Source organism: Petaurus breviceps, unplaced genomic scaffold, assembly GCF_028583685.1.
Source record: "Petaurus breviceps papuanus isolate PSGF00001 unplaced genomic scaffold, PetGlider_PUasm1.0 126, whole genome shotgun sequence".
Taxonomy (NCBI): domain Eukaryota; kingdom Metazoa; phylum Chordata; class Mammalia; order Diprotodontia; family Petauridae; genus Petaurus; species Petaurus breviceps.
In genome coordinates, this window is record NW_027185655.1 from 75,361,031 (window position 1) to 75,377,643 (window position 16,613).

The 16,613-nt window shown below is 35.4% G+C and overlaps 1 protein-coding gene across 6 annotated transcripts in view; it reads right to left on the minus strand.

Moving 5' to 3' along the window:
* Positions 1–2,026: 2,026 nt before the first annotated feature.
* CLCN3 (chloride voltage-gated channel 3) overlaps positions 2,027–16,613 on the minus strand; it is a 122,090-nt gene continuing 107,503 nt past the window's right edge. For 4 of the 6 annotated variants that reach the window (XM_069097083.1, XM_069097049.1, XM_069097075.1 and 1 more), the window contains 5 exons: positions 15,465–15,651; positions 12,453–12,851; positions 9,152–9,368; positions 6,327–6,402; positions 2,027–4,556 (listed from right to left, as the gene is read on the minus strand). In XM_069097083.1, coding sequence (XP_068953184.1) covers positions 4,398–4,556; positions 6,327–6,402; positions 9,152–9,368; positions 12,453–12,851; positions 15,465–15,651 — 1,038 coding nt within the window. In that variant the 3' untranslated portion in view covers positions 2,027–4,397. The remainder of the gene's footprint in view (positions 4,557–6,326; positions 6,403–9,151; positions 9,369–12,452; positions 12,852–15,464; positions 15,652–16,613) is intronic. The other 2 variants (XM_069097065.1, XM_069097092.1) reach the window with 1 other exon arrangement.

Sequence of the window (16,613 nt, forward strand, 5' to 3'; positions counted from 1 at the left end):
AACAAATATTTGTTGGAAGAAATGATAAATATCTAGCCGGACTTACTCCAACCACTTCATTTTTTCTAGAATTTAGCTCATATAGGGCTTTCAAAAATACTTTTATCAGTTTCTCACTAAGTCACTACTAAACTATACATCCTGTAAGTATTGTTTGATCTAGTTATAGTTTCCTATGCTGCTATAACATTGCTCTAAATTTGTCATTGGTTTACCTGTTAACTAATCAGCAATGACTCCCATATATGTTGATCTTAAAAAGTCCTTTTTTAGAGTCATGAAAAATTATTCAATTTTGTATCATATTCTTTTCCTGGATTCGTTCAGTTTATAAGCTATAACAAATAAAGGGAAGCAAAGACTTAACAAATAAGCTTTTTATTCTTACCCAGACTGTACAAATGCTTATCTTGCCTTCTGTGAACTTTTGATTATAGTACCAAGATAAAAAGTGGATATTACTTCCAAGAATTGCAGTTAGAATAATGGTTAACTGTTTACTGAAGTCTTTGACAGAAGGCTATAGAATTTTAATACCAAATATATCTATGTATATGTTTTAGAACACCAGTGGTAACTTCATTTTATACCACAGACTTTTGGGGAAGGAAACTTTTACCTTTAAAGCCAAATTTCTGTGGCTGGTTATTTTTCCTACATTTCTATTTTAAAATGTTCCAATAGATAGCTTCTACCTGAAGACCCTGTCCTGACATGCTCTACAGCATTCAACTTAAGAGATACTGTTGTATATCAGCCATTTTAAAATTTCCTAGAGAATTTCTTTATGGCAGTTCATAATGCCATTATGTGCTATGACCCTTACCTACTATGAATTATTACCTAACACAGTAAGGATGGAATACAAGGTCTGACCTGACCATATCCCACTCAACTCAATTGTTTCATTTAATGCAAAGATGTATACAGTTAACTATCTTCTGAATATCCTTAATCAGTGTTCTTAACTACTTTTCATATCCGAGTACAACTCCAGACAAAAACTGAAACTTTTAAGAAACCTAGTTTTTTAAGATTTATCCAGGAAGGTGTCTAAGCCCACTGGGGAATGGAATAAAACCCTTGCTCAGCTTGTTGACCTCACTGTGGTCCAAGGAATGTGACCTTTATAGCTAAATATTTTCCTGATTCTTTAACAAAATGAAGCCTAAGAGGGAGTAGCAGTTATTTACCACACTGATCTTTTGTAACTTTGTTCACCCCTAAACCTTTTTAAAAAAAATCAGTTAACTTTGCAGTTTTCTTAATGAACATGGAAAAGCTCAAAACTTTAATAGTTGTAGAAGTAAAAGCTTAATCTAGGCCAAATCTTTCTGCTTACAGCTTTGTTAAAAACTGATGGCTCTGTAAACAATAGCAGGCAAATATTCTTGCTGAAGTTTGACATCCACTGTTGCTTCTCTGTTTGATATTCACGGTTGCTGAAAATTTGAAAACAATTTTATATCCTGAGAAAAGCTGTTATTTGGGGCCCATGTGAAGCAGCAGTAAATTAGGCGCACTAAGCCTATACTGCATAAGATTGACTGAATATTAATTAAAAACCAAACAAAAAATTGATATATAGATTTTAATAGGTGTTTCTAATCAAATCATCACTTTGCTGTGATGATATGCAGCTCTACTACACTAGTATAAATAAAAACATTAAAATCAATATTAAGTGCATATATCTAGGTTACATCAGATGAACTAAGTAGTCTCAGTTTGAAATAATTGTCAATTTCAAACAACTGTCTGAAACAACTGTCAAAAGCAAAAATAAAAAATGCTGACACCCTTGCCCCCTTCATCACAAACACTTGCTCAAATGAGGAAGCTGAATTAAAGTTGCTACAATGATGATACTGGTCGGGTAACTTGAATGGCACAGGCATGTGTTTCATGGTCATCACTTCAGTTAAACAGGATACCCCCACACACACCCCCATCCCCACCCTTGATATCTCAAAACTGAAAGCACTGGTGGCAACAAACTGTAATTGTAACAAATGACCACAACAGAAACATGGCATTTCTTCTGTATTTCAGCAGGAAGACACATAGGGGTGGCCAACTTATTTTATTTCATGCAAAGGAACAGAATTAATGTACAGAATCTTCATCCTGAATTGTCAGATTATGAGAAGAGTGGCAATGAAGATGTGGGCAGAAACCAGAAAATAACTTGGAAAACGAAATGTATTTCAAGTTTAGGTTCATGATTACTCAGTCACATGCTGGGAATTAATTTGGTGCTTCCTTTAGATTTTTAAACTAAAGACAGGCAGCCATCCAAACCCTGCCAGTCCCCAGGGTACCAGGTGTGGTAATTATATATTGACTTGGAAAGTCAGAAATGTGCAAAACTATAATTCAGAAATAGCTTTGCTGACTACAGATGTACAAAAGGGGTTATATAGTTTAACAAAAGCAAGCATGCCAGTGGGTTTAAGCAACCAGGGTAAAATAATCTTTTGCATCAATCTAGCAATGTTTCAAATAGGTATTTGAAAGGCTTAACTTCCAAAATTTTTACCTGCCATGGTTTCACTGTCTTGTATGTTTATACTATTAAAGAAAATGAATTGATGAACCAACTGCTAGGTCTGTGAACTGGCCAAATTACCTCTTCAGGCTTAGAAAACATTTCACTATGACAGATTTTTCATTTTCCCAATGAAAAACACATCACGCAGTATAGTTGAGTTAATCTCACAGGGGTGAGTTAACCTTGTGCTATCTTTCCTTATAATGAATCATTTTTATCTCACAATTTAAGGCAGATATTTTTGGGATTCCCCCTTCCTCCCCAAAAAAGCCATTCCAGTATGTTTTTTGCCCTACCAAAGAATATGATGTGGGTAACTTTAAATTCGATCAAATGCTTCAAGTAACAGTTCTACTCATTCCTAAAGATTCTATTTCAGCTGAAATTTTTGCTACTACAAATCTAAATGACCACAAAATAAAATGTCAGACAATGGTTTGCACTTATTTATATGTATATATAAAATGTTCTGCAATATTTGCAGCTTTCCAGTTCAAGTGTCACTTTTCAGAATGTGAACAGACCAGAAAAGATTTCCAAGTGATGGCAGTGAAAGTTAGGACAGAAAAAGCCATTATGCATATATTATTCAATCATAAAGCAAAATAACCACAACCTCTTCTTAAACCCTCATTCCCAATGTAAACTTTTTTTCATTCCTCCATATTTGTAAAGGAGTCTGAATTAGTCTATAAAAATCACATTAAAAAGGTAAAATTATTTAAGTGAGATATTAACTGATCAGTATTTAATAGATTTTAATCCATAAAAATATAAATAAGAATGGTAAAATTTTAAGAAAAAAATATACATTTAGTGCAAGGTATGAATTACATTTTTTCTTCAATGTCAGCAATGGAACATCTTCCATTGTTTCTGAGGAAAAGAAAAAATGACTGATCTAATTTCAAGAAAAAAAAAGTCCAGTGTTTTAGCATGCACTTAATACCAGATAGAACTACACAGAATAATTCCTTCTCTTTACTATCTGAGCAGCATTATTTTTTTTTCCTTATGCTGCACAGCACTGGTGTCATAGTATTATCAATAATAAAAAAAGGTTTGCATAAGACCACATTATCCATGAAGTCTGAGGCAAAAAAAAAAAATAAAAATAAATCCTAGTTTAACCTTGAAAGTCGTTTACTTTTGTTAAATTATTTTAAACCACAGCATACAAAATTTCATACATGCTTTCATTCAAGGTTATACCTGTTTGATCAGCTTTTGTCAAAGGGTCTGTACTGTCCAAGCATTTAAGGATGTACAAACTACATGTTTAATGGCACAAGAAACACTCCTTCTTGTGATGAAACCTCAGTAAAATCACAGTACATCTCAATATGAGAAAGGACTGCTTCAAAAGGGCACACCAGTTTTAAAGAGGTTTTGTTATAGCTCAAGGAGAGAGAGAAATAAACTTCTTCTGGAATGTAGAAAGGTGATGCATAACAACTATACATTTCATGAGTTAAACAAACAGTTTCAATGGTTAAAAAGGGGAAGTCTCAAAGATGGCTCAATTCAAAGTGATCCCTCCAGAAATAGGGACTAGTTAACATGTCTTTTCAATACTAGGTACAGGCTGGGTGTTGGAGAACCCCCATCATCTCCGCTGAAGCTCATACTGCACTATCATGGCAGATCAGACGTAGCAGAATGCATCCAGTGCAGAACAATAGGAGTTGATAGGCTGCTGCTCCCTACTGGACAGTGAAAAACCTCTCTCTTCTCCCTCCCCAAACCAACTCCTGATTCCAGCAGTATGGTTTGCAAACTATGTTGCCAAAGCCCAGCTTCTCACATGCTGCCTTGTTTTGAAGAAAAGAAAAAAAAATCCCTCAGGTTAAAGCGTTGTGCTATTCAACAAATGGACTTCCTCTTCCATTTCCTCTCTCTCCTCAGCTATGGGATTCAGTTGAACATTATTGAAGCGGGGTCTTGGTTTGCCATCTGGGCCATATGACGGAGGATATCTTTTTTTGTTATGATACCAAGGAGGCGCCTGAAAGGGACAAAAAGAAGATGGCTATTAAAATAAAAGGGAAGCAAAGAGATGATGTTGACTCTGTAGCAAATCCTTTTTGTTAACAGGAGTAGAGAGCAAAGCAAGCAGCCTAATTTCTGTGTTCAAACACAGTTTATTTGTAAAAAGTCATAATAAAATGACAAGCAACCACCATTTAGTCAGAAAAGAAGAGTGGAAGCCCACCCAACTGAGATGGTCACTCACAGCATGGTCTCCTTCCCACTGAAACACATGTAGAGATCCATGCCCCACTGAAGCATTCATTTATTTGGCTTCCACAGAATGAAATTTTTGATCAATGTATGCCAACGAAGAAGGAACAAAAGAAGAGGGATAAAACAAAAACAAACAAACAAAAACCAGAAGCATGAATAGGAAATGTTATCTATCCCATCTAGGAGAAAGATTTATTTTCATAACTATCAAGAAAACAGTAATAATTTAATAGCCAAATTATTTCCCACCATTTTAAACCAAAGAATCAATTCCCACCTACCCAATCCCCCCAAATTATTAAGATGCTGTCTTCATGAAAGCACATACATTTGAGATCAAAATGTATAAGAGTCCCTACATGTGGAACTTGATTTCCAAGCTTCAGAACTTTCCCCCCATAAACATATCTGATATCCCCAGGGTTCTCCCATGCTCACCGATGTTTGCCTTTCTGGACTTTGGTCAAAGAATTCAATTACAAGTGCTTTTATGAAAATCTTTTGTGGTTAGCTTGTATTAAAAGTTAAGTGAAAAATCAAGGCATAAAGCAACCCTACAAGGTATCACAGGAGAAGCAGAAGCGGAATGGAAGAGCAGCTGCCCACGTTATTCTGGTTAGTACTTTGTTGTTGTTTTTTCAAAGGATGCATGAAATACTTGTGAAATATTAGCATACAATAGGAGTACACAATAAGGTGTGCGCTAAAGCAGCAAATTGGGTGGACAGACTTAATACAAGTATGACTAATGCAGGGAAAAGACAACTTCTAAGGAATAATTAAGGTAAAACAACAAAATTGTTCTTAGTTAATACAACAGCCAGGACATGAAGCCAGTAAAAACAAAAGTGCATTTGACCTCAGGAGTGGTTCATGGTATAGTAGAAACATGTACATGGATCTAGGCACAATTCAATAATGAAATGGCAGTACATACATTGAATCACCAAAAGAAAAATAATTCATCCCTTTTAAAAAGACATGATTTTGAAGGTTATGGTGCATGGCAGAATAGACTAGTAACATAAACACACAAAGTATGCTCTGGTTCGATAATTGACAAAAGACCTCCAGGGACTTTCTTTGGCTGTGATCAGCAATACTTACATTGCTAAGATCAGTAAAAAATAATTCAATAGACTGTTTTTAATACAAGAACATTATTGACTGGGGAGAAACACAGCTAGCCAGGCTTCTTCTAAACCTGGTGCACCCACTAAACCAAGCTGACCTGCCAGATGTCCTTTTCAGCAATCTCCAATACCACTTTACACCTTCAACTTCTTGTACTGCAATGCGTAACTTAACAATTTTGATGAGAGAAGTAGCTGTGGCTTAAATTCTACGCATGGAATTGCGTTTATTTTACAGTTACAATTTATCAGAAACAAATATAAATTGATTTCATGATATGATTCATGATTTTTGTTGTTCAGCAGCTATCAGGGTAAGAGAACACTGAACAGTTCACAAGTTTCATGCTTCCTGACTTCTAAGGCATCTAATTAGGAGATCTGATATATCTAATCACCAAGGGCTCGACGTGCTGCTTTAGTTGCTCGAGATGCTCTAATATGTTCTTCTTTGTGATGATCCCCAAGACAATCCTGAAACAGATCATGTGTTATGCTAATAACTGTGCAGGAAATTAAATTTAAAAAAGGTTCCAATCGAAATGATAATGGATTAGAGAAAGAAAAATGAAAATGTGAATTGTAAGAATGATCTTAGTGAAAGTTAGAAAAATATTTTTTAAATGAAAATGCCATTTAAATTCAATTTCTACCTTGTTTAAAAAATGTTTTTAAAACAGTAAAAAAAAAAAACCCTCAAAAAATACAGATAAATATCCAAGATGAATGCAAAGAAAGCTAAACAATTAGACTAAGATTTATATACATTTCATGGACCTCTCAAAATAAAACAGAAATATTAACATAATGTTTCTTTTTCTCAAAAAAAGAAAGAAAAATATGTTTTATCACTTCCAGGTCATAAATAGACAGCAACAATTCAGAAGCAGCTTTAATAACAGAGGGAAGAATAAGGGACTGTGACTGTAAAGGGATGCTATGATTTTAATATTAACTAGAAATTTCCTAATAGAGAAATTATCAGCAAATTAAAACATGAAAATTAAATGAGGTAGTCTTAATCATGGTCAATACATTAAGTACTTATTACATATAAGTGAAAAGAGCTGTCATGCCAAGCAAATACTTAATAGGAGTAAATTATTCATCACAATAAAACTTCAAATATTAACTTCTACACTGAATCTGTAGCCAAAAAAAGTTTTGTGAAATGTTTTTTCCCCAGTTGGTATTATTTGTTCTTTAAGAAAATTTTTACAGTAGAGAAGGATGTGCTAAAAAACATTAGAAAAGTATATTGTTGCATATCTCTTTTCCAATGAGCATATGTAATATTAAAAAATCCTAAATCCTAGGTTTTACCTGATTGATGGTCTTTTCTCTCAGGTAAATTTCTTTTCAGTTTTACTAAGTGATATTTTCATTGCTTTATCCTATGACCACAATGGGCAGAGATGAGATATAATTTTAAGTTTAATTCTTCATTGTTCTATGTAACCCAGGTTTTGATAGTGCAAAAACATACAAAAGAAAATCAAGATGCATTCTGCTGCTCACCTCGGGTCTTTGCTCTTTTTAGACTTTGATCTCTTACTGCTTAAAGATCCAATTTTCTGTTGCCAAATGGAGTTTTGAGCGGAACACTTTAGCAACTGTCCTTTTAATTTATAGTAACATTTCTTCCCTAATCATAGCCTAGGAACCCTAACCCATTTTCTTTTTCCATCTGTAAATTCATTTTCTATGTTTCATCTTCAAAACACTATTCTCTAACTCCAAGGACTTGGTATGTCATGTTAAGTGTCTCTAAATATTTATGTTAAGTGTCTCTTATATTTCAAGCAACTCCTCACTGTTAGAGCAAAGATAGGATTAGGGTTGGGAAAGGTAAGCAAAGGGGTAGTCAAGGAGGGATATTTTTTATAATATTTTTACATATGAACATATTTAATTTCCCCAAATTTTGTTTACTGTGGCACATATTTTTTCCCTTGTAAATCATATGGATTACATTAAAGCAAAGTCCTAGTAAGTATAATAAACAGGAGAGTCCTGTTTATTTTGCCATTTTCAAATCTTGGCTAAGATCAAATGCCTTTCTTGAGTTTGTACATTAGCTTTTCCTCTATATACCATTAGCTACTTGTATTCTGGATATTCTACTATTTGCATGCCTACTCAGAGCTACAATGCACACACTTTTATCTGTCAACCAATCTCATTTGGGTGCTCCTAAAATTATGCCCTGTTAATAAGAATGTGAATCCAAATTTTATATCTCATAGACCCACAGTAATCTTCCAGTGACCCTAGATCCTCTCCACAGATATTAAACTAGAGTAGGATTTTCCATGCTGTTGAGATGAGGCAGGTGACAGTAACACATTTCCAGGATAGAAAAGGCTAAGAAGACAGTAGTCAAGAAATGCAATGGCAATGCACAATGAAAGGAGAAGGAGATGAAGACAAAGGAGATGCCCTGGCTCAGGAAAACAGGGCAGAGAGATCATGGATAGCAAAGTATGCTAGTAAATGCTAGCTCCAATCTGCACAGCCCCTATGAGATTCATCACTCCCTAGGTGTTTTGATGACTAGTTTGAGAAATACTCAACCCTTAGGGAAATTAGTAGATTAAGTGAAATTCTGTTAGTGGCTTTTATAAAATTTCCAAAGGTAATAGGGGAAGAGAAAAAGACAGAGAAGGAAATGGAAAATGTTGGTTAGAATGAAGTGTTTGGCTAATCTATGAATTTTATTCAGTCAGCCTCCATGACAGGTTAAACAAAATAGGCTGAAATAAAAATTATAACAATCTTAATGAGATAACCATGTCAAAACTGAGGAATGACAGAAGAAAATGGATTTTTTTCAGTGTTTTATATGGGGGAATTTTAGGCCCAAATGTCTCTTAACAACAGGTATTCTAATCTGTGCTCAATTGCTGCCAATAAATTTCCTTGTATGAATGCAGAGTTACATAGTATCTTTGCAAATACTAGGATGTCTTTCAGAAATTGTCACTGTCATGACTTAGGTGAAGATAACTAGCCTAACTTTAGGCTCTTTATGTTCCCAGGTAAGCAGGAATTTGACTGCTTACCACCACAGAAATTCTAAGAAAAATAAGCCACAGCACACCCCATCTGAAAGTCAGCTGAATGACCTTGTCCCTCCCAAAGTAGCCTCCACAAAAGGACAGAGACCAAAAACTTGTCACTCTTGTTCTAGAGGGTGTCTTGACTGTCTTGGTACCAGACTTACCCATTGTGTGTTACAAGGCACTGCCTCAGACCCAGCTTTCGGAAAATATCCACCACAATCTCCATAGGGGTGTGGTCAGTTACAGTGAATGGGCTCATGTCAAGAATGCTTCGCAGTTTTAGTGGCCGAGGACTTTCTGCTGGAAGAGATGGGGTATGCTGGGCAAAACAAACACGGGAGCTGCTAACAATACCTTCTTGCTTTTTTCTGGCACTTTCTGAAAAGACAAAGAAAGCCAAAAACACAAATGAATAACAAGATTCGTCATAAAAGCAACCTGCACATTCAGAAATAAGTAGAATATTCAGTTTTTCTTTTTCTTTTCTTTCTTTTTAGGCAATTGGGGTTGTGACTTGCCCAGGGTCACATAGCCAGTGTCTGTGGCTGGATTTGAACTCGGGTCCTTCTGACTCCAGGGTCTGTACTCTGTCGGCTGTGCTACCTAGCTGCCCCACTTTTTAACTTTTTTTTTAAAGTTTTTCATACATCTGTATATTTCCTGAAAGAAAACAAGTTCAGAAGCTGGTTAAACTTTTAATGAATAAAGGGTATGCCTATACAAATTTTTTAAAGCAAGTTTCATGTTCCAAAGCAAGCTATTTTTTGGTGAATTTTTAAAGTTGGATATGAAAGATATATACCTCAAACAGGGGATAAGAACCTATGCTTTCTTTCACTGGTATAGGGAACTCTTAAGGGAGGACTCCCTCTCCATGTACACTGACATCATTTCTGAAGCACACAGTCTGATGAAAGAAGTGATTTGCCTCACAAAGCAAGTGAGAGTCCAAATCTGACCTTAGACACTTAACACTTACTAGCCATCCAAGTAGACTTGGGAAAGTCACTTAACCCCAATTGCCCTGCCTTCCCCCCTCCAAAAAGCAAAAACAAAAAAAAACCCTTATTCAACACATTTAGCTATACTTTCAGATAAAAATGTAAATATGAAGCAGATATTTTGGGGTGTTTACATACAAAGAGGGGGGGAAAGTGTCAGTCATATTCTTTGTAAAGAAGTGAGAGGAAACATAATATAGTGATTATCAATACAGTAATACCATGTTATCAAAAAATATTTTTTAAAGAAGCAAGCTCATAGACTTCAGATTAAGAGAAGTCTGGGCATTAGAGGTTAAGTAATTTGTCCAGGGTCACAAAGTCATTCAGATGAAAATCTCCAACACTTCCTGACTCAACCAGCCCTCTTATCTATTATGCCATACTAAACTCTCATGAGAAAAATATTTGTCTTTCTTATTATTATCTCTATCATTTTCCAGAGCTCCTTTCCTCCTAGGAAACCTCTCTTGTAATGAAAAAGTTCATCTGGAGAAAACAAACATGGAAGGATCATGTCTGACATATATATATATGTCATTCCAGAACTTTTCCACCTCATCACCAACCCTCTTTAGTCAAGACTGGTTAATGAACTGATTTGAATTCTGAGATCTTTCTGTGTCATTTTCCTTTAAATTACTGTGATCATTATGAATACTGTTCTTATGCTGTTTACTCTGCTCTACAACAGTTTGTGTAAGTCATCCCAAGTTCCTTTGAACTCCTGTTTCTTACAGCACAACAGTATTCCATTCACATTTACTGAACACGCTTTTCTTCAGAAACCCCCAATCACTTCGTTTCCACTTTCTTATTATCACAAAAGTGCTGCTATAAATACTTTGGCATATGCATTTTCCCTCTGCCTTTGACATCTTTGGGGTAAATGCCCAGTAGTTCATACTCTCTGGGTCAAAGGGCATGAAGAATTTAGTTTCTCTTTTACTATAGATCAAAATTGTTTATTAGAATGGGCAGACCAATTCATAGCTCCACCAACAGTTTATTAGTCTTCTCATAGCCCTTCTGACATCTGTTATTTCTGTCTTTTATCATCTTTGCCAATTTTCTAGGGATGAGGCAAAACCGGAAATCAATTTTAATTTTTATTTTCTCTTATTATTAATAACTTGGAACATTTTCAATATGATTGTTAATCACCTGCATTTCTTTTTATAAAAACAGTTGCTCATGTTCTTTGACCTTCACCAGAGACATCCGGTGTGCATCCCTTCTGCCCAATCAATAGTGTCATTCTTATTTATAATTACACTAATTTAAACTTGTTCCTCTATGAAGATAAAGGAGACCTTTGCCCCAAAAACCAAAGTAAATTTTCATTATGCATAGAAAAATCAACCACTCCCCAAGTTTAAGTAAATAGCCCCATTATCCAATCACCAAGTTCAATTTCTTAAACCTATACTATGTGGAATGGTAGACTTACCTTCTCTAAGATTACCTGGGGACAAATAAGCCAGAGCTATAATCTGAAAAAAAAAAAATCTTCTACTTCCCTTTCCCTAAGTCACAAAAGTTGGTTGTTGGAAAATTGCCTATACTTAATAGTTTTTGCAAATCAAAGGATCTTATATCTACCCTTTTCATTCTTTCTTATGTTAGGTTTATAAAACAGATCCTGAGCCAATGGCAGCAGAGAAAAAAATGGAAGGAAGATTGACCTGTAGAGAGGACCCTTTTAGGAGAGAGCCCAAAACCCCTGAAATTTTATAGTTCCCAATCCCTTAGCAAAAAAGGTTAATTGGTAGCAATCTTGACCTTTTTAAAAACCAAAACAAATATGGATTAAGTTTTAGAGGACTATTTGGTAAATAATACTGTAAGAGGACCACAGTAGTACTAAGTTTATGGGAAGATAAAGATAACCTTTTCCTTTAATATTACGTGACTATTCACTTTGTGACATAGATTTCTATGAATTTAGTGAAGATAAAATAGAATACTGATTTATTTCAATCCAGCTTCTGGCCATAACAATCAGATTTTTCTCATCTTGAACTATGTATCCAAGTCAATACATTAAACATAAATCATAAGATTGATGATAAAGTCCATCAAATATGAAATTCAAAGGAAGAGATGAATAAACATTGAGTTTAGGTTATCTAACAATTTTATTAAATAACAAAGGATCATCCAGTTAGTTGAAAAAGAGCTACTGATTTAAATTATAGGGTAATATGAATAATTAATTAGCTTACTCAGTTTTACTATGTTTCCTTTTATTAAAGGACATTTGTATTCTATTTCTAATGACAGCTAATTTGATGAGAATAGTAAACTATATTTGGTAGAAATAAAACCTATGATAGTATAAATTTTTCCTTAAGAAAAAAGATTTTAGAGTTCATCAACATGCTTGTTTCAACAAGCATAATCTATTTCTTATTTAAATACAAATAAGAAAATAATATTAAAATGGCTGAAAAATTATTACCTATTGCAATAGTCAAGTCTCTTCTGAGGGCAAATCCCACTAGTCTCTGAGATTCTTTTGACATTATGACAGGAAAACCATTATAGCTGGTCTCATTGATCATATTTTCTATGTCATCCACCGTCATGTTATCTTGTGTCAAGACAGCTAGGGGTGGATCGCTCCTTCGAGGTCTCATAACATCAGCAGCTAGTGTTGTATGGGTGAATTCTTCCTTTGCATCCAAGAAAGGATATCCATTCAAGCGGATGTGTGCTTCATAAATGCCTTCCCTACCAAAGGCATCACCTACCCATTTACTGGTCATTACTGCAGCCATGAGAGGCACAATATATTCCAGGCCACCAGTAAGCTCAAAAACAATAACCACCAGAGACACAGTCATTCTTGTCACACCACCTGTAAAGATCAATACTAATCAGATGAGAATAGGATACATTACTATGCTATTAGACTATTTTTTTTAAGACTAGGTAGTTAAGAATGTATTTATAAATCAATTATGATTAATAATAGGATCAAGTCACTGAAAAGAGGCACAAAATTAAGCTTCAATGAATCAGAAAGACAAGGAATTAAAAACACCTCTCTTACAGAATCATAACAATCACCATCAATAACATTTCATAGCACTTTGCCTCTTGTAAAATCACAAATGGCCTACGGACGTGATCTCCTCTTTGCAGTTGTGATGGCTCCTATAAGGAACAACACATCACACCTGTGCTCTTATGGAAAGGTACTTTTGTTTTTGTCAGGTTGTACTGATTTTTCTTTCAAAAAATTTCTTGCATCCACTCTATATCCTCCATTATCATTGTATACAACCTAATCCAAGCTCTCTTGCCAATTTATTGAAATATATTTACTGCCTACAGAGGGAAAAAAAAACTCAAACAAAAAAATTCTCTACTTTCATGTTACTGTCACTGCCCTCCTCAAAAGCCTATAACATAGTAGTTCCCTAATGCCTAGTATATCAAGTCTAAGCTCCTCTACCTGACTTCCAAAGTCCTCCACAACCAAGTTCCCTCTACCCGCCTTACCAAACTGCCTAATATTCCCCAATGCAATACTATACATCCTAGTGAGGCTCATTTCCTTACTATTCTCAGTCCCTTCCCTGTGCCTTTGCTCCAGTTATTCTCTTCACTTGGAATTCTCTTTTTCTCTTAAACAAATCCTACTCATGTCTACCTAAAAAATACCACCTCCTTCAAAAAGCCTTCCCTTGGGGCGGCCAGGTGGCACAGTGAGTAAGAGCACCGGCCCCAGCATCAGGAGACCTGGGATCAGTTCTGGCCTCTCAGATACTCGGCACCCACACAAAAATAACTGGCCATGTAACCTTGAGCAAGTTACTTAACCTCGATTGCTTTAAAAAAAAAAAAAGCCTTCCCTAATTACTGTAGCTCTTACTCATTTCCCTCTCACCTGAATTATACTACAGGATTCATAGAGAATCATGTCAAGAGTTGGAAAGGACCTTCAAGGCAATCTAGTCCAAGCCATACACGAATAAGAATCCCATCTCCCATATTATAACAGGTGGTCAGGCCCTGCTTGAAGACTTTTTATTTGAAGACAAATGTGTATGGCAAGGAAGGATTCCCTACCTTCTGAAGTAATAGCTCTCAAGTACTACTGTTAAGGAATTAACAAATTTAACATGCCTTTCTACAACTTCAGCCCTTTGTTCCAAGTTCCGGCCACTAGAACCAGGAAAAGGGAGTTTAATTACTCTTCCTCATGACAACTGTTCAAATACTTATAGCTCTCATATCCATCCTAAATCTTCTATCTCTAGGCTAATCTTCCCCAATTATTTCAATTTATCCTCAAAGGTCACAGTCACTATTCTAGTTGTTTTCCTTTGTTCTAGTTTTCCTAGAATCCAATACCTAGAACTGAACACAATACTCCAAATGCCATGTGACCAAAAAAGAGAACAACAGAGCTATCATTTTTCTTATTCTGGACACTATGCTCTTCTTAATGCAGCATTGGCTTCTCAGACCAACACTGCATGCTGTTGACTCATGTTAAATTAAAGAAAAACTCTTAGATCTTTGGCCAGGTAGAGTACTATCTAGTCTTAACTCCCAAACTTGTGCTTATGAAGCTGATTTCTAGAATCCAAGTCTGAACCCAAATTTACATTTATCTCTATTAAATGTCCTCTTATTTGATTAGGTCTACCATGCTAGCCTCTCTAGAGCTTTGGGATTCAACCTGTGAGTTACCCATCCATTCATGTAACCTATAATTTTGATAAGCAATCTCCTAGGGCTGCCTCTACATTGCTGATAAAAATAATAAATACAGCTTTGAATGTTAAACATGTTTAGTATTAAATATTGTGTCTGTCACACATTTTAGTCCTGCATACACTACCTACTGTTTTACTTTGTTTCCTACAATTTTCTATATTAATATTTTCTTGACCCTAACCCAACTCTGACTCTAACCCTAACCCTAACCCTAAATGCACACTGGAACTGGGATCTTTTTTTATAACTCACAGCTCCTACCAGTGCCAATTATATAACAGGAAAATTCCTACTGACTGAAAGAGTGACTGATTCTTGCTTATGCTTGTAAATGACTATAAAAAATGACACTATTTTTACACAACTATTAATTCACTTCTAAAGGAATTTCTAAATAAAATACAAGTACCATTTATTACATATTAGAGAGAAATAAAATTACTATGTCTATATCACAAGACCCGGAACTAGGAACTTTCCAGTTTTAATATAGTCTCTTCTGGTAGTTGCTTTTTTTGATAAAGAAAAAGGAATGCTAACTTCTTCCATTTTATACCTATGAAATAAGTTATTAGAATACTGACACTTCTCTGTACTAGTAAATTTTTGAAACAAGAGATAATATAACTACAGGTAAACATAATTGGTGTTATCTAATGCCAATTAATAATGCATTGCTTCATTTCAGTTAAAACCTTTAAGATCAAAGGGAATGCATGTCATTTATTTTGTACATAGTTACCCAAGCATGCAGCAGCGCCGACCATGGCATAAAGGCCGGGGGTAATACAGTCAGCTCCAACTCCACACCACTCTTTAAAGATAAACCAGTCATGATGATAGTATGCTAGCTGCTCCACAGCAATTCCCACAATCCTTCCTGCTATGGCTCCAATTGCCATACTGGGAATGAACAAGCCAGAAGGAACCTATAAATTATAGCAACAAGACTACTGGTGAGATTCACATTTAAAACCTTAAGGTTTTTGAAATGTCTTAAGTATACAAATTTAAGATACCAATACAACAAGCAATGATTAAGCACTTGTCAAGTGCAAGACCCTGGGTTCCGTTGGGGTTACAAAAACAAATATGAAAACATCCTTTCCCTTGAGAAATTGATAAATCTTCTCCAGCCTTGCTTTAGTTATATTCCATTGGCTCATTATTCCAGTGACAGCCCTGATACATCTATTCTATGAGCCTGTGTCTATTCACATGGCCTGTTTCCCTCAAATTTTGTATACACACATAACAAATATCTATGGGGTCACCATCCTGTTTGTTTTTCTGTTTTCATCAGACATATGGGATGGGGAGCTCTTGATGAGGAACTTTCTCTCCTCTCCCATGGCCAACTAGGACCTGCTCTGCAATGTCAATGCCCAGGTCCCCAAGAAGGGAGGTGATCTGCCCAGAGCCATGCTGCCAATATGTATCAGAGACAGCTCTTAAAACTCTTCTTTTTGACTCTGAGGGCAGCTCTCTATTCACTATGCCATGCTGCTTTACTATAACTTTCCTTGGTCAAATAGCACAGAATTCTACAATGATGGGATTTAAAGCTAAAAGGATCTTAGAGAACATCTAGTCCAACGTCTTCTGAATTAGAAAAATACTGCATAACCCTTCTCCTAAGAGGCACAGGGCAGTTACAGCATGAGTGCTATCCTTTATTCAGTGCTATCATTTGAAAGGTTTCTTTTTTATTTCATGCAGTCTAAGAATATTTCACTGTTGATTAAAGTTCTTCTTTTCCTGATACTGGATAAATAGGTCTTCCTTATTATATGGCTACTCAATATACACCATTTTGCCATGATAGAATGGAGGAAATAATTCTAATCACATCACCTAAAAAAAATCAGACCTAAAGAATTATGAATGGTTG